The sequence below is a fragment of the Mandrillus leucophaeus genome, unplaced genomic scaffold (genome assembly GCF_000951045.1).
Source record: "Mandrillus leucophaeus isolate KB7577 unplaced genomic scaffold, Mleu.le_1.0 Scaffold381, whole genome shotgun sequence".
Taxonomy (NCBI): Eukaryota; Metazoa; Chordata; class Mammalia; order Primates; family Cercopithecidae; genus Mandrillus; species Mandrillus leucophaeus.
The window spans coordinates 1,756,045-1,777,451 of record NW_012104043.1 but is presented as its reverse complement, the minus strand read 5'-3'; the positions used below and the strand labels follow the sequence as shown (position 1 = coordinate 1,777,451).

At 36.2% G+C, this 21,407-nt stretch overlaps 1 protein-coding gene across 4 annotated transcripts in view; it reads right to left on the bottom strand.

Annotated features, from left to right (window-relative positions):
* Positions 1–21,407, bottom strand: part of KLHL8 (kelch-like family member 8) — a 58,950-nt gene that overhangs the window by 9,089 nt on the left and 28,454 nt on the right. For 2 of the 4 annotated variants that reach the window (XM_011990751.1, XM_011990752.1), the window contains exons 3-8: positions 15,721–16,269; positions 13,699–13,885; positions 8,989–9,132; positions 7,299–7,410; positions 1,484–1,652; positions 1,116–1,275 (exon numbers count right to left, since the gene is read on the bottom strand). In XM_011990751.1, coding sequence (XP_011846141.1) covers positions 1,116–1,275; positions 1,484–1,652; positions 7,299–7,410; positions 8,989–9,132; positions 13,699–13,885; positions 15,721–16,269 — 1,321 coding nt within the window. The remainder of the gene's footprint in view (positions 1–1,115; positions 1,276–1,483; positions 1,653–7,298; positions 7,411–8,988; positions 9,133–13,698; positions 13,886–15,720; positions 16,270–21,407) is intronic. The other 2 variants (XM_011990753.1, XM_011990754.1) reach the window with 2 other exon arrangements.

Below are 21,407 nucleotides of genomic sequence, written 5' to 3'. Positions count from 1 at the left end.
AAAAAAAAAAAAAAAAAGCAATATAAACATTGACATGACCTTTATTTATATGAAATACCTAGGCCAGGTGCGGTGGCTCATGCCTGTAATCCCGGCACTTTGGGAGGCCAAGGCAGGCAGATCACTTGAGGTCAGGAGTTCGAGATCCGCTTGGCAAACATGATGAAACCCTGTCTTAACTAAAAATACAAAAATCAGCTGGGCGTGGTGGCACATACCTGTAATCCCAGCTACTCAGAAGGCTAAGGCAGGAGAATCAGTTGAACATGGGAGGCAGAGGTTGCAGTGAGCTGAGATCACACCACTGCACTCCAGCCTGGGTGACAGAGCAAAACTCCATCTCAAAAATAAATAAATACCTACTGGCTTACTTGAAGCATTCAACATAATTTCCCTTGAAATGAGGCTGAGAAAAACAAATCTTAGACCTTTTAAAATTTATTGTAGCAAAGCACATTCTATCTGTGTCTTTCCATTTAAAAACATACACCTTATTTAAATGTAATCTCCTTCTTTAAATAACTTTATTACTCTTAGAAAAATAAGGTTGTACATGTTTTAAACATGAAAGATGAAGATTTAAACAAAAATTATGAATGTGACCTTAACAATTCAGCTAGGCATGGTGGCCCATGCCTGTAATCCCAGCACTCTGGGAGGCCAAGGCAGGAGGATCACTTAAGGCCAGTTGTTCATGACCAGCCTGGGCAACATAGCAAGGACCCATCTCTACAAAAAACAGAAAAAAACTGGCTGGGTGTGATAGCATGGGCCTGTAGTCCTAGCTACTTGAGAGGCTGTGGCAGGAGGATCACGAGCCCAGGATTTCAAGGCTGCAGTGAGCTACGATTGTGCCACTGCACTTCAGCCTGGGCAACAGAAAGACACTGTCTCCCTCTAAAAACGAAAAAAAAAAAAGAATTCAAAAGCATCAGACTGAACACGTACCATTCTTCTCTGTTAATTATAAACAAAAGTTTTATAAGAAAGAATTCAAAAGCACATTTCAGCACTGATTCTACTTAAGGCTAAATGCAATGTAATTTTTGTTACTCTGTTATATGACACTTGTCATTGTATATACTGATATATTAGAGAAATACCCATTTACTCACCAACTACGTATAAGCAACCATGAAGTTTGCTAACTCCATTGCCTGCTCTTCGTTGACCCATTTCTTTAACTTCTATCCACTTATCCAGATGTGGATCGTATCTCTCCACGCTAGATAAAGAAGCCATTCCATCATTGCCACCTACTGCATAAACATGGTTCTAAATGAAGAGAGTCAAACAAAACACATTAGATTTTGAATTTACTTATATATTGTTCTAATGGTAAATTAGAAGGTACATGGCAGTATCTCAAGAAATAATATGGTATATAATATCTTCATACTGGTGATGATATATTGGACCTTTCCTTATTTTGGTTATGAATGTGATACAATGTAACTTAATGGCAAGTTGCCATATAACTTACTACTAGAGCAACAGAGCCAACTCCTCCACGGGGAGTATTCATTGGTGCCACTGTACTCCACTGATCAGATTCTATGTCATATCTCTCCACATCATTGAAGCAAGTATTGTCATCTAACCCTCCAATTGCATAAATTGGGCCTCCTAAGGAAGCCAAGGCAATTCCTCGCCTGCAAAGACAATAAAACATACTTTAGCAAATGGGTTTGTTTCCAGGAAAAAAGTCATATAAAATATTGTGCTAATGCAAATCATTTATCATGTTAACCTTCAAACAGTATAGTTTGTTTCCATTATCTTTAGATTTATAAAAGCTTTTGACTAGATGGCTACAGAATTGCCAAACTGCAACTCTAAGTGAATACTGCCCCCTAAAGTTGAACAGTGCATAGCCTACACAGGCTACTTTAAACTCAAAACAATAAAATATAACCCAACAAAATAGTATAAAAGAGTCCAAAATACTCAATTAGTGCACACACAGTTGCATAATTGAGAGGTTAATGAGTTGACAGAGAAGTTTTGCAGTGGAGGTCAGAAGCCAATCTCACTTACAAATCCATGCAATTACAGAGCTCATTTTGTTGCAGGGTTTCATTATACCACACAAAAGAATATTACATTTTATATTACAGGTTGTATGTCACATTCCTTTATTTCTGAAGGGTATTTACTTCTCTTTGAAAGTAAGAGACTTAGCCCATGTTAAAAGCTGATTTATTTAACAGTGATCAGAAAAAAACTCAATTTCTTAAAAAACACATTGCACCAATCAAAAGTTGAACTATTATCAAACTATTATTTTGTCACTAGCTTGGATAATTTATAAACCTCTACTACCTTATGTCTCATCTGAGACATAGCTGATATTAATGTGTTAATACAGGTAAAGCACTAAGAACAATGTCTGGCCCATATTTAGTGCTATGAAGTATTAGCTTTTATTATTACTGAGAAAGCAGCTGCTTCACTGAGATTCTAACTCTAAATTTACCAGAGTGTATCCAACAAAAGAATTATTAAGGATAATGTTATCATTCACTTTCAGTCTCCTCAACCTCTTTTCTCTTGGGTATAAAGCTATGACTTACCACATACTGTGCTTATAAAAATGTTCAGCTGTGTGAGAACAAGTACATGTGTTCTCTAAAGTGTAAGGATGTTAGGTCAGGGAAATAAAGTAAGTATGCCTAATAATTGTCCCTCCCCTCAAACAATAAAAGCAGACAACATTATTGGCTTACTTCCTACTCCTCAAAACTGTCTTCGTTTTCATAACATCACACATTTTAGTCCACTCCTATCTGGCTAGTGCTTTTCAGCTTCCTTTATCAGTGCCTTCTTTACTCCATCATTAAATTATAAAGTTCCCTAAGGGTCACTCTATACCTTCTCTCCCTAAGCAATCCCATTCTTTCCACAGATTTGTGATAATTCAGATATATATTTTCAGACATATACCCAATTTCTATCTCAAATCTGTCTTGCTGGTTCTACAACCTTAACTTTAATCTGAAATGAAACTCACTGCCCACCTCCCTGTGACGGCAGAATTTTAAGATACTCCCCATCCTCCATGACCTTCAGCCCCTGGTGTTACTCTCATGATTATGCTACATTATATGGCAAAATGGAGGTGGCTTTGGTGGGCCTAATCTAATCAAACAAACCTTCAAAAGCAGACAGGTTTCTCCAGCTGGTAGTCAGAAATTCAAAAAACCAGGTGAATGCAGTGTGCCACTATTTGTTTGAAGGTGTGGGGGGGTGACATGTGGAAAGGATCTGACAGTGTCTCGTAGCCAACAGCCAATAAAAATGAGAAACTCAGTCCTATAGCCACAATTCTATCAATAACCTAAATGGCCTTGGAAGTGGCTTCTTCCCCAGCGCCGCCAGATAAAAGCCTAGCCCAACCTCTTGATTCTGGTCTTGTGGGACCCTAAGTAGAAAGCCCAGCAAAATCTGTATCACTTTTGAACTGTGAGCTAATAAATGGGTGCTATTTTAAGCTGCTAAATTGGTGGCAATTTGTTACACAGACACAGAAAATTAATACACTCCCATCACAAAACAAGCAAAAATTTTATCCCGTTCACCATGTTGCTTTCCTAATTCAGAAATCATACTACCTATCCAGTTGCTAAAGGCAGAAACTGAAGAATCATCTTTGCCTCTATCTAATTGTTCTTTCTAATTATCATAAAGTCTTTTTGACTCTACACCTCTGAACTATCTTTCAAATATGTCCTCTATTCTCTATCTCAATTTCTATCAGTATAGTCCAAGCCACCATTATTTCTTTACATCAAGGGATGAAGAATTACAATAACTCTTTTTGGTCTGTCAGACTGTTTTCACTCTGGTCATCCTCAAATCCCTTCTCCATTTTGTATGCAGAAGTTCTCTGACAAGAGAAATCTGATCCTATAAAATGGGACATAAAAATCCCAAAGTACTTTTTTAATCCTTATATCTCTGTTATTATGTCGGTTTTTGCCAAAGATTGGATGAAACTTCTCTAGCAAAACAGCAGTTGAATTTCTGTAATCTTTTAAAACATGCCCTGAACATTTACAATCTGTGTGAAAAATAATAGAGCTACAATTATTTTGTCATATTACTTGTTTATAATTTATATACCCCCAAATCATCTTTTTAGTATGCATTTCAATAAATTTTCACATGTGAAATATCGGTTATCTTTACTTTTTTATTTCATCTTTCCACTGAAATGGACACTGATGTTTGTTCAAGCTATGAGTCTGTTGAAACCCATCATCCTGACAGTATGTCTAAAGATTCACGTACCTACTCAACAAAAAAGTTGTAAATGCCCACCACAAGACATACCAAGTGGTAAAGATACCACTTTGTTTTTTGCTACCAGCAGTAAAAAACATAGCCAATGTCTCTGCCTCTGTATAGCTCACATTGTAGTTATCACATAGTATAAATCACTCCCTACTAAAGTATTAAAATGTCATTTGTAGACAGTGGGAGATAACAGTTTAAGACTAGCTTTTTTTTTTCTAGGATTCTTTCTCATGAGGGGGAAAAAACCTTAAAATGTCTTCACATTTCTTTTTAATCTTTCACACATGAAGCAAAAACTAGTTGAAAATATTGTCATATTATTCAAAAACAGAAAATTAGAGGCAACATATCCCCATGTGTGGTTTAGTTTTTAATTGCTCATTTTGATAACAAGTCATTTTTAACTCTTACAGAATGGTGCTAATTTGCCAACCATATAAGCCACAATGTCTGAGGTATGGTTTTACTAGTTCAGGTTTGTGTCTTTTAATTAAACCGTGGGTGATACATTTATATATATTAAGGTATGTATCATTATATGTCATATATATATATATATCACCTGCAGGTTTTTTGTTTTAAGACAGAGTTTTGCTCTTGCCATCCAGACTGGAGTGCAAAGGCGCAATCTCAGCTCACTGCAACCTCTACATCCTGGGTTCAAGCGATTCTCATGCCTTAGCCTCCCGAACAGCTGGAATTACAGGCACTCGCCACCATGCCCAGCTAATTTTGTATTTTTAGTAGAGACACGGTTTTGCCATGTTAACCAGGCTGGTCTCAAACTCCTGACCTCAGGTAACCCGCCCATCTCGGCCTCCTTAAGTGCTGGGATTACAGGCCTGAGCCACTGTGCCCAGCCCACCTGCAGTTTTATTAAAAGAAACTCTTTAGCGATATTGTCAATATTTACTAAGATAGCCCTCTTCTCTCTTCTTGCATTATATTTTCACTCTGACACAGAGGCAGAATTATTCTACTCTCTAGTTTCATATAAATTATTAAGCTCAGTCTTTGAAATCCTCATGCCATTTACAGAACAATAAAGTTGAAAAAGAAAAATAATAGACAATAAAATTTAATCTCCCATTTGGTGCAAAATATATGTGATCTTTCTGACAATACAATTCCAGACACTGGGAGGAATTAGCTTCACTGCTAATATACTGAATCATAAATAAATATTTATTCCTTCCTATGAAAGCAACATACACCTCTTACAATATCTAGTTACTCCTGTAAGTTTTCTTGTCTCCAGATCATAACACTTCAACTATTTTTTGTAGACAACATGGTTTTCAGATGTATTACTAACCTACTAATTTTCTTACATGCATTCCAGATTATCATTCTCACATTTACAACAATCCATTTTTGTGCACCTTCATATATCTTATTTTCAAATTATAAACACATTAGTGTACTAACAAGTTATGTTCATTAGAAAACATCCACCAAAAATAAATTTTTAAAAATGTACAGAGACTCTAATCTTTTATTCTCATACCCCTACTGGTGTTATATATCCTACTTCAACAACACAGCTATAGATACGGAGAGATCAGTTCAAGAACAATAAAACTACAAACTCCCTTAACCTAAGGCTTCACTTTTTTAAATGTAGGCAACTATATTATATTCACTTTTTTTCTTTCCTTTTTTTAAGAGCTGTGTTTCATAATGGTTCAGGTACTTTTCTCCATTTGAAACAAAAACCTGATTTCCCACCATGTTATGTTGTGCTCATGTGATTGAGTTTTTAAAATACCTAAGGCAGGTTTTAACCAGTAACTCTCATTTTAACATTTTTTAGGTTTTTGTCTAGAGTATATGTGGTCTACTCTGTCTTTGGAATCCTAATTTGGTCACATGCCTTAGTGATCTTTCCACCTTACGATATCTAAAAATTTGGTATTCAAGTCATTAATGAAAGTGTCAAGCAGGTTAGAGTACTAAGTATGTTACTGAAAATCTCCCCTTTAGACTGATACATTAATCAACATATATTCCAGTTTATGTTGATGAGAATATAAATATCAGAACATAAATATGTAAATGAGCACATAAATATGTAAGCAATAACTTAAAATATTACTGCTCATCAGGATAAAAATCAATGAAGAAAAGAGAAATTGAGGACTATTTTCTTAACATGATAAAAATATAGATACCTTAGTCCTAAAGTCAGTATCTTACTTAATCGCGAAACACTAGATACTTTTCTAATAAGATCAGGAACAAGACAAAAACACCTACTGTCTCTGCCACTATTCACCTGTATTAGATTATTAGGCAATACAATTAGACAAGAAAAATCAATAAGAAGCATAAGGATGTGTGGGGAAAATGACCCAAAAAGTCTACAGATTAATAGTACTGTATCAATGCTAATTTCAATAACCACTATGGCTGTGTAACATGTTAACATTATGGGAAGCCAGGGGCAGGGTAGGTGGCAAGGTTTTGCCATCTCAGCACTGGCATTTGGCATTATCTTTGCCACTGGCATTTGGGCTAGAAGATCCTTGTTGTGCACTCTAGAATCTTTAGCAGCATCTCTGATTTCTTCCCATAGATGCTAGCAGCAATTTTCCCATCTCAAGCTGTGACAACCAAAAATGTCTCCAGACACTGTCAAGTGTCCCACAGAGGAGGCAAAATCATCTCCAGTTGAGAACCACTGGTACACAGAAACTTTAATATTTTTGCAACTTCTCTGAATAAACTAAAATTATCTCAAAATAAAAAGTTTTAAAAATCAATGCTCATGTATAAGTGAAAACTGTGACTACCATACGGTACTCTAAAACATGACTGCATTTTTAACTCTTAAAAAAAATAAAAGGCGGTAACAAAGTATCACCTTGGACATGCTAACAAAATGTGTTTGAGAAGGTATTTAAAGTTTCTAAAGTAGAAAAAAAAGGTTAAAATAAGGCCTTTAAATTTTAAGAAACCTTATTTCCACCAACAGTTCAAAATAACTTTCCATGCTGATCTACCTCTTTGTGTTCATTGATGCCTTCATCATCCATTTATTAGTGAGAGGATCAAACATCTCCATGCTACCTAAATGTTCATTTCCATCATGTCCACCTACTGCATACACTTTACCTGTCAAATAGAGAAGTATTTTCATTTGACTCCAAATAAATTCATAACATTAATGTTACATATATAAACATTATATAATTAAAATGTCACCATAAGTTAATTTTCAACAATTGTTGTTCTGTTCAACATTATCACCAATGTCATTTCAGTAGCTGAATGAAAAATCAATGTAAGCTTGCACTAAACATGCTGTTCTACATGAAGTTATTTATTAGTAAATGCTCTAATATTTATCGCCCCTTTTAGGTTTCCCAACTTTTTATTACTTGGTAGATGAAATCACTAATCATGCCTTCAAAGAATGCTTAATAAAATGGAAAAACGCTCTTATTAGGTTATATTCTAACATATAAAACTGGTGGCTGAGCACGGTGGATCATGCCTGTAATCCCAGCACTTTGGGAGGCCGAGGCGGGTGGATCACCTGAGGTCAGGAGTTCGAGACCAACGTGGTGAACGCCTGTCTCTGCTAAAAGTACAAAATATTACCCGGGCGCGGTGGTGGAAGCCTGTAATCCCAGTTACTCAGGAGGCTGGGACAGGAGAATTGCTTGAATCCGGGAAGCAGAGGTTGTAGTGAGCTGAGGTCGCGCCACTGCCTTCCAGCCTGGGCAACAAGAGCGAAACTTCATCTCAAAAACAAAAAACAAAACAAAACAAAAAATACATACATATAAACTGGTTTGTGTGCGCACGCATGTACACACACACACATACACACACAACTTCTTTGTTGTTTGGTTTTTCTTTTTGAGACAGGGTCTTGCTCTGTCACCCAGGCTGGAGTGCAGTGGCATTATGACTGCTCAATGCAGCCTCAAACTCCTAGGCTCAAGTGATCCTTCCACCTTGGCCTCCTGAGTAGCTGAGACCACAGGCATGCACTACTACGTCTGGCTAAATTTTTTAATTTTTTTGTAAAGACGAGGTCTCCCTACGTTGCCCAGGCTGGTCTTGAACTCCCAGGCTCAAATGATCCTCCCTCCTCAATCTCCATAAAACTGTTAATATGATCAACTTTTTTCCTAGATGATACAAACAAAAATACACAGAGAAAGACAGGAAAGACTGTGCACCAAAATGTTAACTGTGACTATTTCTGGGTGTTTGTGTTGCAAGCGGTTTTCACTTTTTATGAAAATGTTTTTATATTGTTAAAAATTCATTTATATTTTTATAATAAAAAAGTGACCTTTTAGAGTTTTCTGACAATTTATCCATGATTCTACAATTAATTCATTTTCAGGAATGAGTATTAAAATAAGATGGCTATTAAAAAAACTGATACGTAATTATAATTTGGGTTCAATAAACACATTTCCTTGGTTTAGTTTTTTGGTAACTATATAACTCAGAATAGTTTATTTTAACTCTTTATATCTCTTTTCTCTGATATTCATCTCCACATTATGCGCACTGAGCATCTGTGGCACAAAGCAAGTAAATTATCACTAACTAAGCATTTTATTTAAAAATAATTTACAATTTAGTCATTTTCTTGTATAAAAAATAAATTCTCAAAGTTGAAATATTTTTAAAAGAGCATTGTGATCATGTGATATTTCAAAGTGGACCCACCTTCCACAGAGATTACACCCACATGTCGCCTTCGACTATTCATTTCTGGTCCAAAGAACCAACTGTTTTTGTTGATAGAATAGCATTCAATACTGCGAAAGGGGTCACCAGATCCACCTCGACCACCTACACAAAACAGCACACCTAAAGGTAAAGCCACAAAATAGAGATAAATCATAGCTGCCAAAGGAAAACAAAATTAAGGTGGAAAAATATTTAGAAAGTCAAAACTTTGGGTAAAAGTAAAAAGACAAAAAAAAGTTATTTGGATAGTATTTAATGTTATTATGTTACTATAAATCTAATAAAATTTTCTTCCTGTCCCTTCATAGAATAGGGTATATCAACTATCTCTGCTTGCTAATATCCCACTACAATATGGTCTATACTCTCACATACCGTCTAAAATTACTCTTGCTAAGGCTGTAACAAAACGAATCGACCTCTAAGTTAATTTCTTATTGAACACAATTGTAGCACTTGATATGCTGATCATCCCATTTTTTGGGAAACATCTTACTTCCTTGATTTCTATAATATCAGTCTCCTTTTATCTCCAATCATTTATTTCCTTCTATGTTTTCCATGTTCCATCCTTAGCCCATTTCTCACACGCTTTTTGTTACAGGAAAAGTTCATCCCTTTGTTTTAGATTCCACCTATATCATAATACCTTCCCATATACATTTCTAAGCCACATCTCCACTTGATGTCCCACAGACACCTTAAACCCAACAAGTTCAAAAGGATCTCCCCTCCTTGCCTACCTAAACAATCTCTTCCTTTCCTGTGGTGTTCTATCTGTTCCTCTCTATTCCCAATGCCACTGGGAACAGTTCATGTTCTCATCAACTATTACCTAACTACTGCAAAATCCTGTCCTCTCTTAATACTAAGCTGTCTTTTTGCATTCAGATTGTCAACACAGTACACTAACGAAAAGGCTCTTTTGATAGCCTTCCATTACCTACACCAGTACTTCTTAAAAACTTCAGTGAATGACACTGAATTGTAAAATGGGCAGGTGCAGTGGCTCATGCCTGTAATCCCAGCATTTTGGGAGGCTGAGGCAGGAGGATCATTTGAGGCCAGGAGTTGGAAACCAGCCTGGGCAACAGAACAAGACCCCCATCTCTACAAAATTTTTTAAATTAGCCAGGTGTGGTGGGGCATGCCTGTAGTCCCAACCCCATGGGAGGCTGAGGCAGGAGGATCACTTGAGCCCATGATTTCGATGCCACAGTGAGCTATGATTGCAACACTGCACTCCAGCCTGAGTGATGGAGCGAGATCCTGTCTCTAAAAAGAAGTAAGACAAAAAATGCTTAAAATGGCAGATTTTGTTACATATATTTAACCACAATTTAAAAAAAAAAAAGTGTAGTGTAATGCAGAATCACCTGAAGGGCATAAAACACAGATTGCTGGGCCTGACTTCCAGAGTTTCTAATTCAGTATGTTTCAGATAAGTCCAAGAATTTGCATTTCCTACAAGTTCCCAAGTGAAGGCTGATGCTGCTGGTCCAGGGGCGACCACTTCCTTCACACTTTGAGGAGCAAAGGCTGCCTTACAAGGTAAAACCGTATCACAGCATAAAGGTCGTCCAGGATCTAACCCAATCTCCTCCCCTCTTTCTCTCTCTTAAACTTCATGCTCCTGCAACTATGCATGTAGTATACATCTTTGGTGTTCCTATAGCACTTTTGGTAATTAGCATTTATTTAACACATAGTATTAAAATGATCCATTATGCCAACATCTGTTACTAGAGTCTAAGGTAGGTTAAGACTGTGTATTAAGCAATCATGCATGAATAAGGACTAGCACAGTACTTGCCATGTACTAGGCATTCAATAATTGTAAAATCAACTGAACACCCTTACCCTAACTAGCATTCAGAAGAACATTTATTTATTATTCACAACTAAGGCTAAGGTTTACTTTCTCTATAAAACCTTTTCTGACTCTTCCAAGATAAAAATAACTACTGTTTTCTTTGTAAGTCCCATTACACCTTATGATGATATAAAAGCACCTGTTAAGACTTTACTGCATTTATTTACTCAAATGTCTATTTTCCTAGACCAGACAAGTTATTCCAAAATAAGTCTGACTATATTCTGTATATGCCTGCATTTCTTACACCTAACCCAGAGCCCTTCACATGGTAGGCACTTAATAAATGTTAGCAGAATGACTGCATAAATGAATGCCTTGAAGCTGCCTATGCTATCTTTTTCAACTAATTCAGTATTTTAAGTTAGATAAATGTAAAGTCGGAAGAGCAGCTAGGTGTGGTGGCTCACACCCATAATCCCTTTGGGAGGCTGAAGTGGGTGAATCACTTGAGCCCGGGCGTTCGAGACCAGCCTGGGCAGTATAGTGAGACCCACTCCCTACAAAAAAGAAAAAAAATTATCTGGGCATGTGCCTGTGGTTCCAGCTACTCAGGCGGCTGAGGGAGGAGGACTGCTTGAGCCCAGGAGGTTCAAGGCACAGTGAGCTGTGATTGCAGCATTGCATTCCAGCCTGGATGATAGAGCAAGATCCCGTCTCAAAAAAATTTTTTTAATAAAAAAAAAAAAGTTGGAAGAAACTGTGAAGATCATTTAGTCAAACTGTTTATAAGTAAACGGAGGCCTTGATTAAGAAATTTGTTTATAAGTTGGGCTGGGCGCAGTGACTCGTACCTGTAATCCAGCACTTTGGGAGGTTGAGACAGGCGGATTACTTGAGGCCAGGAGTTCGAGACCAGCCTAGCCAACATGGTTGGCTCTACTAAATATATGGGGGGAAAAAAAAAAGCCTGGCATGGTGGTGCACACGAGAATCTCTTGAACCTGGGAGGCACAGTGAGCTGAGAAAGCACCACTGCACCCCAGCCTGGGCAACAGAGTGAGACTCGGTCTCAAAAAAAAAAAGAAAAAAGAAAACTGATGCCCTGATTAAAAATTTGCCCAAAATTACAGATGTTCAATGGCACAGCTAGGATTATAATCCCAGAATGTAATGTTAATCTTTGATTAGATTTTCTTTAAGTGGAAACTAGTATTTCATCTATATAGTTCACATAGGAACAAAGTATGGAAGAAAAAAAAAAAAACTAACTAAAATAAAAGACCAGGATGCACACCCTTTTTCTGCTATTCCTATGTGTGGCCTTCAGCATACTTTTAACTTAAATCTTAGTCTCCTCATCCTTAAAATGGAATAAAACCACCTATTTCAAAATGAAGATCAAATCCTTCACTAAAACTTACTACATAAAGTTCCTTCAGTCATGTAAGAGATCGTTTATATGACTGTCTAGTATATTTTGGCATATAACCTAGGCTGCTAAGATGTTATTTGAATTCCACTCTGAATTTAAAGAATTTCATCAAATACCTTGACTTTCTAAATTCACAACAAAAAAGCTATATAACTAAAAAAAATGAATTATTGGGCTGGGCGCAGTGGCTCATGCCTGTAATCCCAGCACTTTGGGAGGCCAAGGTGGGCGGATCACGAGGTTAGGAGAGCGAGACTATCCTGGCTAACACGTTGAAACCCCGTCTCTACTAAAAATACAAAAAAAATTAGCCGGGCATGGTAGCAGGCGCCTGTAGTCCCAGCTACTCGGAAGGCTGAAGCAGGAGAATGGCATGAACCTGGGAGGTGGAGCTTGCAGTGAGCCAGGTGAGATCGTGCCACTGCACTCCAACCTGGGTGACAGAGTGAGACTCTGTCTCAAAAAAAAAAAAAAAAAATTAATTCTTTACATCAACCTATAGAAAATGAGGATAATTAGTTTCATGTCAAACTAATTATCTAGAAGAACTACTTCTTCATAGGTAGGTGTATGACTTTCAGCGTTTCTTTGTATTACCTAGATAAAATTTCATTCTACTCATAATCATGAGTAGGACATAATCATGTTGTTGTTTTCAGGCTATTTCAAAGACCTCATTATTTGATAACTGCATATTTAGATAGCACCATATATAGAGGAAGTCTCTATTCAGAGCACCTCTTCCCTAAATTTCTGAATCTCATGTATTCCCTCATGTCTCAAATATGTTACACTTTATAAATATTTTATTAAAAAGTGATACTTCTTATAGCATAATGTCTCAAGAAAAAGAAGTGAACATGAAATATTTTCTTGGGAAAATATAAAGCCTAAAAATTGTATCAAATAAAGGTGAAACTGCATGCCTCCTAAAACATAAGGGCTTTAGATTCTAAGAGTTTAATATAACCCATTATACAAATGTTAGCTATGTTTAGTGCCCTTTTTATTTGGTAAAATGAAAAAACAAATATTTAGACACACAACATATTTCAAGCTCCACGCTTGGCCCCAGGGATAGAAACCTAAATAAGATACTCGGCTGTCTTTGAAGAACTCAAGACATGTCAAATGAATAAATGAAAATGCAACATAGTAAACCAAGTTCAGAATCGGGGAAGATCACAAAAGAAGAGATATTTCAGTAGGCTCTGCAGAGTATATAGGACTGATTATGGCTTTTTAAAAAACTGGCTTATTAGTAAAACTAAATAATGTACAGAAAAAATGATAAATACATATATAGAACCATATTTGCCAATTATTACTTTAAGGCAATCAGAGACTAATTATATTACAACTAAGTTTGGGCACACAAGAACAACCCTCAAATACAACAAAGATCCTTCCAGGAGAGTTGACAAAATAATTTGGTTACCAGCAGTATGCTTCCTTGGGGTAGTCCGAATGGAGTATTCAAAGTCAGGTACTGCTCTGCTACTCAAGTGAAGATGGTAATTTCTTGCTTCATCCAGTAAATCTCTACATTTTAGATTTTGCTTGACAATCTGTTCTTTTGCCACAACACCCATAAGAAAATCAACCGGCAACAATGGCAGACGAACCTAAGATCATGAATAGTTGCAATATAATACATTTTATATTTTCTTGGGAAAATATAAAGTCTAAAAATTGTATCAAATAAAGGTGAAAATAAGATGGGTAATTCTCCACTTCTACTGCAGCATGTTCTCTTTTTAAAATTTGTTACTTCATGAAATCTAACATGTTCATAAAATTCAACGTGCCAAATTCTAAAGCAATTTCCAGTATTGGTCTGCTCGAATGAAATCAGACTACACGTTAAATTACATCCACCCACTTTAAATATAGGTTTAAATAGGCTTTATAATTGAATTATCTTCAAATTGCTTACTTCCAAAAACAGTACTGACATAATCACAAGGCCCTTCTGTTGATAATGGCACAATCAAAACAAAAGTGTTGGACTTTGTTCTTTTGTCTTTTTAAGCTAAGATTAAACATAGGGAAATGTGATTTCTAACTTAAAAATGTAAAAATTAATATCTGTAACAAGCGCTTTTTTCTTCAAATCAATGATCTTGGAAGGGAATATACTAACTCAGGGATGCATCCCCTTTTTCAACAGAGGCATTCACCATTCCTCTATTAAAGATGCACTGATTTTCCAGTGAATTAAAGGGGATGATGAAACCAGGTAACGCTATTTTGAGTTAAAAGCACACACACGTAAGGGGTTGAGTCCGGTCTCTCTCGCCAGCTGCAAGACTTTGTTGCAGCAGTCCCTGTATCTACTGTTATGGCCCCCCACTTGAATGAAGTCTGCCTTACCATCTTAAAGAAAAACACATATACACAAATAAGATATAGCTGCACGATAATGAAACTTTCCATTTGCTTTGCTGACAAACTTACTTTCAAAATAATTCTGAGAGAAGATCCAAACGTGTTCTGAATTTTGATACTCATATGAATGCATAAATATTGTGATATGTACTTGAAAAAATATGTCTTATCATCACACTTTGAATAGGTTTACGTCATCTGCCTATAAATATCTAAAATGACAACACTGGTAATTATAAGCACTTTCATTCTTCCTACTATTTGTTTAACCTTCTCATAATGCTATTAAGAAACTTTATGTTATTAAAAATCACAAGATTATCATTGAGTGCTTTTAATAAGCACTAGTTTTAACAAAGCATTTAATTTAGAAAAAATAAGTAAATAGGAACATTCTTAAGTAGTAAACATTTTACTTCTCAGGAATAAATGAAGAAAGGAAAAAAGGGAGGAAGGGAAGGCGGGAAGGGAGAGAAAGGAGAGGGGAGGAAGACAAAAGAAAAAAAGATCGCGAGGGCCTACAATCTTCTTATCCTGGTAACTGCTACTGACAGTGAAAAATAACAGTAACAATGAGACACATTTCTGAGGTTTAAAAAGTCAAACTATGGTGAAAGAAGAAAATAGAAAGTGATGTCCTATGGTTGTTTACATAATAAATCTTCACACATTAGGAATAACTATACTTTTAATAGCAAAATAATTCATTAATTTAGAAACTTCATTACAAAACAATCATTATGAATTATATTAATTTAGAGCTGTTTCCTCAAACCATTTTCTACTGGCATAAATAAAATATTCATCATTAGTATCCCAAAGAAATATTTTAAATATTCAGGTTAAAAAGCAGAGAATGATACTGGTAATTCAAATGTGACAAATTTAGATTCATCCTGAAACAGCACAGCAAGTTAACAGGAAAATTAGAGCTAAAAGTCATTTTTATCATTTATTACATCAATAATTTCTATATTCCTTCAAATAATCTACACTTTTCATAATAAATGAAGCATGTTGATTTGCTTCTGTATCATTTCATTTCTGTGTGAAATCTTATTTCAGCCCCTACCTGTGCAAGTGTTTCATCCAACCATTTGGAATGATGCTGAGGATTGGCAAGTAGCCACTTGATGGCAGCATTATAGACCTGCTTTTCATTTTCAATATTTAGATCACTGGAGGACAAAAGCTTATGGAGGTGCTGGGGTGATACACTTACAAAGTCTTCACACTCCACTACTTCAGTAAAATGCTCACAGGCATACTGATCCGCCATGTCCATTAAGTCTATTCGATTGTGACTTTCTGCAAAGGCTCTTACTGCCAGGCAATTGGAGGGATGAAAATGTAACTTCATGTATTCACAACAAGCTCTAGCCACCAGTTCAACCTGCAGAATACAGGCTGCATATAAGAGAGGCTGGACATTGTCAACAGTCAAAGTGAGCCGTGAAGAATAGACAAACTTTACCAAGTCTTCTATTGCATCACCATCAAAATCTCTAATCTCAATCAGCGTTTGCTTGGCTTCGGCCATTTCAGAAAGAAACATGGCTCTGAAGTAGGGAATAACACAAGCCAATACCAGCTTGTGACAAGAGATTAGCTTTGAGCCAACCTGTTCAAAAGAAACCAAGAAAGATTCAGTTTAATATCAAAATCAGCTTCAGGTCAGCATTTAACATGTGTTTGTAACAGGAACAAAATTTCCAGACAAATTTAGAGTATCTTTTTACAAGGCGAACCTTTGGTCACTTACTTTCAATGTAGGCCAGTTTCTTAAAGTCAAGCAATTTTCATCTTCCAAATTAACCACATATCTCATATATATACATACAAATACACACACACACACACACTTTTTATTTATTTATTTATTTATTTATTTTAAGACAAGACCTTGCTCTGTTGCCCAGGCTGGAGAGCAGTGGCATGATCTCAGCTCACTGCAACCTCTGCCTCCTGGGTTTAAGCGATTCTCCTGCCTCAGCCTACCAAGTAGCTGGGATTACAGGCGTGCACCATGACACCTGGCTCATTTTTGTGGCTTTTGTTTTTTTAGTAGAGACAGGGTTTCACCATGTTGGCCAGGTTGGTCTCGAACTCCTGGTCTCAAATGATCCAGCTGCCTCAGCCTCCCAAAGTGCTGGGATTACCAGTGTGAGCCACCATACTTGGCCTCTTTTATATATGTACCTATAACATACATACAACAAACCATGATTTTCTATGTTATATTTCAGGGACATTTTGTGAATAAATAATAACAGCAAACATCAGTTAGCACTCATTACATGCCAACCACTATTGTAAGTGGTTTATTTTTTGGAGATAGGGTCTCACCCTGCTCCCCAGGCTGGAGTGCAGTGGTGTGATCATGGCTCATTGCAGTGTCAACCTGTTGGGCTTGAGCAATCGCCCAACTCAGCCTCCCAAGCAGCTGGGATTACAGGCACGCGCCACCACACCCAGCTAATTTTTGTATTTTTCAGTAGGGACAGGGTTTTGCCATGCTGCCCAGGCTGGTCTCAAACTCCTGGGCTCAAGTGATTCACCCACTTTGGCCTCCCAAAGTGCTAGGATTATAGGCATGAGGCACAGAGCCTGCCCTTCTAAGTGCTTTTCATATACTAACTCAACTGTCCCAACGCCCCTGTGAGTAAGTACTAGTATTATCCACAATTTATCAATCAGAAAACTGAAGCACAGAATAAGTATTTTACTACTTATTTAGTATTATAAATTATAAATAATTTACTATGAGCTCAACTGAGGTTTTTTAATTTTCTATTTACATTATCTTGAAATGATATAGCTCACATAAGAGCAGTTAAAAAAAAAAAAAAACACTGCAATCTCATCACCTTAATTATTGAAAAATCAGATAGCTTCCAACAGTGTGCTATTACAAACAGCACAGTAGTGAACTTCTTTGTAACTAAATCTTTATTCACATTCTCTATTATTCCAACAGATAAATTCTTAAAAGTAGAAATGCTGCTTCAAAGGATACAATGTGAATATGTGAATACATACTGTCAAACTGTCCATTTCTGAGCTTCTTACAGTATTTGCACCATATCTTGAGTGTTAAAAAACACTTTTTTTTTTTGGTACAGACAAAGTCTATGCTGCCCAGGCTGATCTCAAACTCCTGAGCTCATGCAATCCTCCTGCCTCGGCCTCCAAAAGTGCTAAGATTACAGGTGTGAGCCACCATGCCCGGCCATAGTTGCCAATTTGATGAATAAAAAGATCTCATTGTTTATCTTTTTTTTTTTTTGCTCTTAAGATTGAATCATTTATAAATTTTGAGCTATGTGTATTTCTTCTATGAACTACAAATTTTTTATAACTACTCCTCATATAATCAGAGTATTAGGTATTTGTCATATATATTTCAAACTTCTCTTTTAGTTTGCTTTCAAATTTTATTCTCTCCCTATGGATTTTGATATAATTAAATGAAGTCTTTTTATTTATTGTTTTAGGTACCCTGCTAGAAATGGGAATCATTCTAATATTCTATATTTGCTTCACATATTTTTTATACTACTTTTATGGTTTTATGTTTTACACTTAAATTTTTATTTACATCTGGAAGTTTATGGTACTGAGTGGGCAGATATCTTTTTAATATAGTATTTATGCCATTTTCCCAGGAGTTTACATTAATCAAATACAAGTAACAGTTATAGTACTATTTAAACAATTTTCCTGTTTTCATGTAGTGTTTTAATTATATAATAAACTTACAGTTGTACCTCACTGAGAAATAATTTTTAAATGACAACTTCTGGAGTGTTCAAATGTATAAACGGTTTTGCTTATAAAAGCCCCTTCCTCAGTGTTTTTTCACTAATGTGGAAAAACCAGTATCACTTATTTCAGCAAGTACAAGACAATCATTTCTGTCTGTTATGCTATATTAAATTTTTTCACAGAACTCACAAGGCAGGATTTAGATTCCATTGAGACTAACGTTGTAATGTAGACTATAACACAAAGCTTGGCATGTTTTCTTTTTTTTTTTTTTTGAGATGGAGTCTCGCTCTGTCGCCCAGGCTGCAGTGCAGTGGCCGAATCTCAGCTCACTGCAAGCTCCACCTCCGGGGTTTACGCCATTCTCCCGCCTCAGCCTCCCGAGTAGCTGGGACTATAGGCGCCTGCCACCTCGCCCGGCTATTTTTTTGTATTTTTTAGTAGAGACGGGGTTTCATCGTGTTAGCCAGGATGGTCTCGATCTCCTGACCTCGTGATCCTCCCGTCTCGGCCTCCCAAAGTGCTGGGATTACAGGCTTGAGCCACCGTGCCCGACCAGCTTGGCATGTTTTCAAATTCACGTCAGCTCTAAAATGGGATCTGAAATCTGATACTAAGTAATTTTTAAATAGCCTAAGTATATCCTTAAAAAATTATTTCCACATGCCACCACCGGGATTCAGTTTCTATGCAAATATTTGTAAGTCTCACATGACTTAAACCTGCTCCATTAAATAACTTGCCAACACTCTCCTACATAATAGTAGCATAAAATATGGTTCTTACAATTTCTAGATAACCATTATTTTAACACTTGCCATTCAAGTTGTACAAATCAATGGCCAGCAAGTCATTTTCATGTTGTTTTTAATAGGATTCTGTCCCTTTACAATTCTATTTGAATCTTGATTCAAATAAACGAAAATGTGGCTATTTAACACATACACCCCATGTACCCTTTTAGAATAAATATCAATCATTACTTTATAAAGATCTTTGAGCCACATGTATAAATAGGAACAGTCAAAAATTTGGCTTTTTAATGCACTGATTCTCCTTTGATGTTAGATAGTTCATTACATTCCTGAAAGTTTATTTGTACATTTTCTTTCTCTGGTACATAAAAATAATTACCAATTACCAAAATCATTTCATTAGAAATTTGAAAATGAAAGGAATCTAAGTCTAAAGACCTGATGTTTAAAATTGGATGAAAAACACACAAGTTACATAATATTAGACACTACCATATAATTTAGAATTACATAAATACTATATGTACCCGATACTAGTTAATTTTCTAATTTATATTCTTTCTTTGTTAGATCAGTGAACATGTGACTAATTCAAGATACTATCACAAAAGAAAAACCTTAGACAAATTTAACAGAGTTTAACTGAGCAAAGACGGATTCAAGAATTAGGCAGTCCTGGAACCAGAATAGGTTCAAAGAGACTCTGGTGCTGCTGCGTAGTCGAAAATTTACAGACAGATAAAGGAAGGTGGCACAAAGAAAACGGAAGTGAGGTACAGAAATAGATGGGTCAGTTACAGCTCAGGGTCTGCCTTACTTGAACACAGGTTGGACAACTGGTTGCCTATGATTGGCTGAAACTCAGTGATTAGCACAAGAGTAGGTTGCAGTCTGTTTACACATCCAGTTAGGTTACAGTTTACTGTGTACAGAGAAACTTTTAGGCCAAGCTTAAAATACGTAAGGCGGGAGCTTTAGGCTATACTTAACAATACTCAGGGAAAAATCATGTCACACTTCAGTATTAAAATATGTAGAATATCAACATTCATTAAATAATTCCATAGACTTCTGTTTAAAAAGCTTGAAATACCAACCATTAATAAAAACTCTGAGTAATTTTCCAGAGATTAGCCAATATGAATGGAAATACAATGAAAAAAGGGCTTTTGGATTAGTAAAGCACTTGACTATCAACATATAAAGCATTCCTAACTCCACTAGTTAGGACTTCATCATGGCTCTTGAGCGCCACTTGATCGAGCCCACTTCCACTCTGTGGAGTGTACTTTCATTTCAATAAATCTGTGCTTTTGTTGCTATTTAAAAAAAAAAAAAAAAAAAAAAAGAGTTCACCATGGTTAACATTTATTTTGTAAACTATTTCCACTTCACTTAAAAAATTTAGCAAAAAAAAGGCCGGGTGCGGCGGCTCACTCCTGTAATCTCAGCACTCTGGAAGGCCAAGGAGGGCAGATTAGGAGGTTAGAAGATGGAGATCATCCTGGCTAACATGGTGAAACCCCGTCTATACTAAAAATGCAAAAAAAATTAGCCGGGCATGGTGGCACGTGCCTGTAGTTCCAGCTACTTGGGAGGCTGAGGCAGGAGAATTGCTTGAACCTGGGAGGCAGAGGTTGCAGTGAGCTGAGATTGTGCCACTGCACTCCAGCCTGGGTGACAGAGAGAGACGCCATCTCAAAAAAAAAAAAAAAAAAATTAGAAAAAGTTAAATTTTATCTTAGTATTATTAACCATTATATAAGCAGGAAAATTTTCCATATCAGTAGTTGAAAAATGCCCTTCTACTCTAATATATTTTAACATTCATCATTAGCAACTCATGAAAGCATTTCTTTAATATCTAATATTTTACTCTACATGCATATTATTCATTACCATTTCAATGTTGTTTTGACATTTACATTATGACTTTTTGATTACCGTAAATACTATTATAGTAGATATACAGTTGCATAACTTCATGAGTAAGAATAATCTTGACACTTGCTGTGACACGATTGCATCACTCTACTCCAGCCTGGGTGACAAGACAAGACCTTGTCTCAAAATAATAAAATAAGCCTATAATCTGTCCTTTCCCCTTATAAAGTAAAAAAATTTTACTATTCCTTCATTCTTACAGTTTTATTTTTATTTTAAAGGAGTCACATTTATCAATCATTTCGGCTGTTCCTTCTCGTTTAAGAATTTTTTTAAATCCCAAAAATCAAAATAA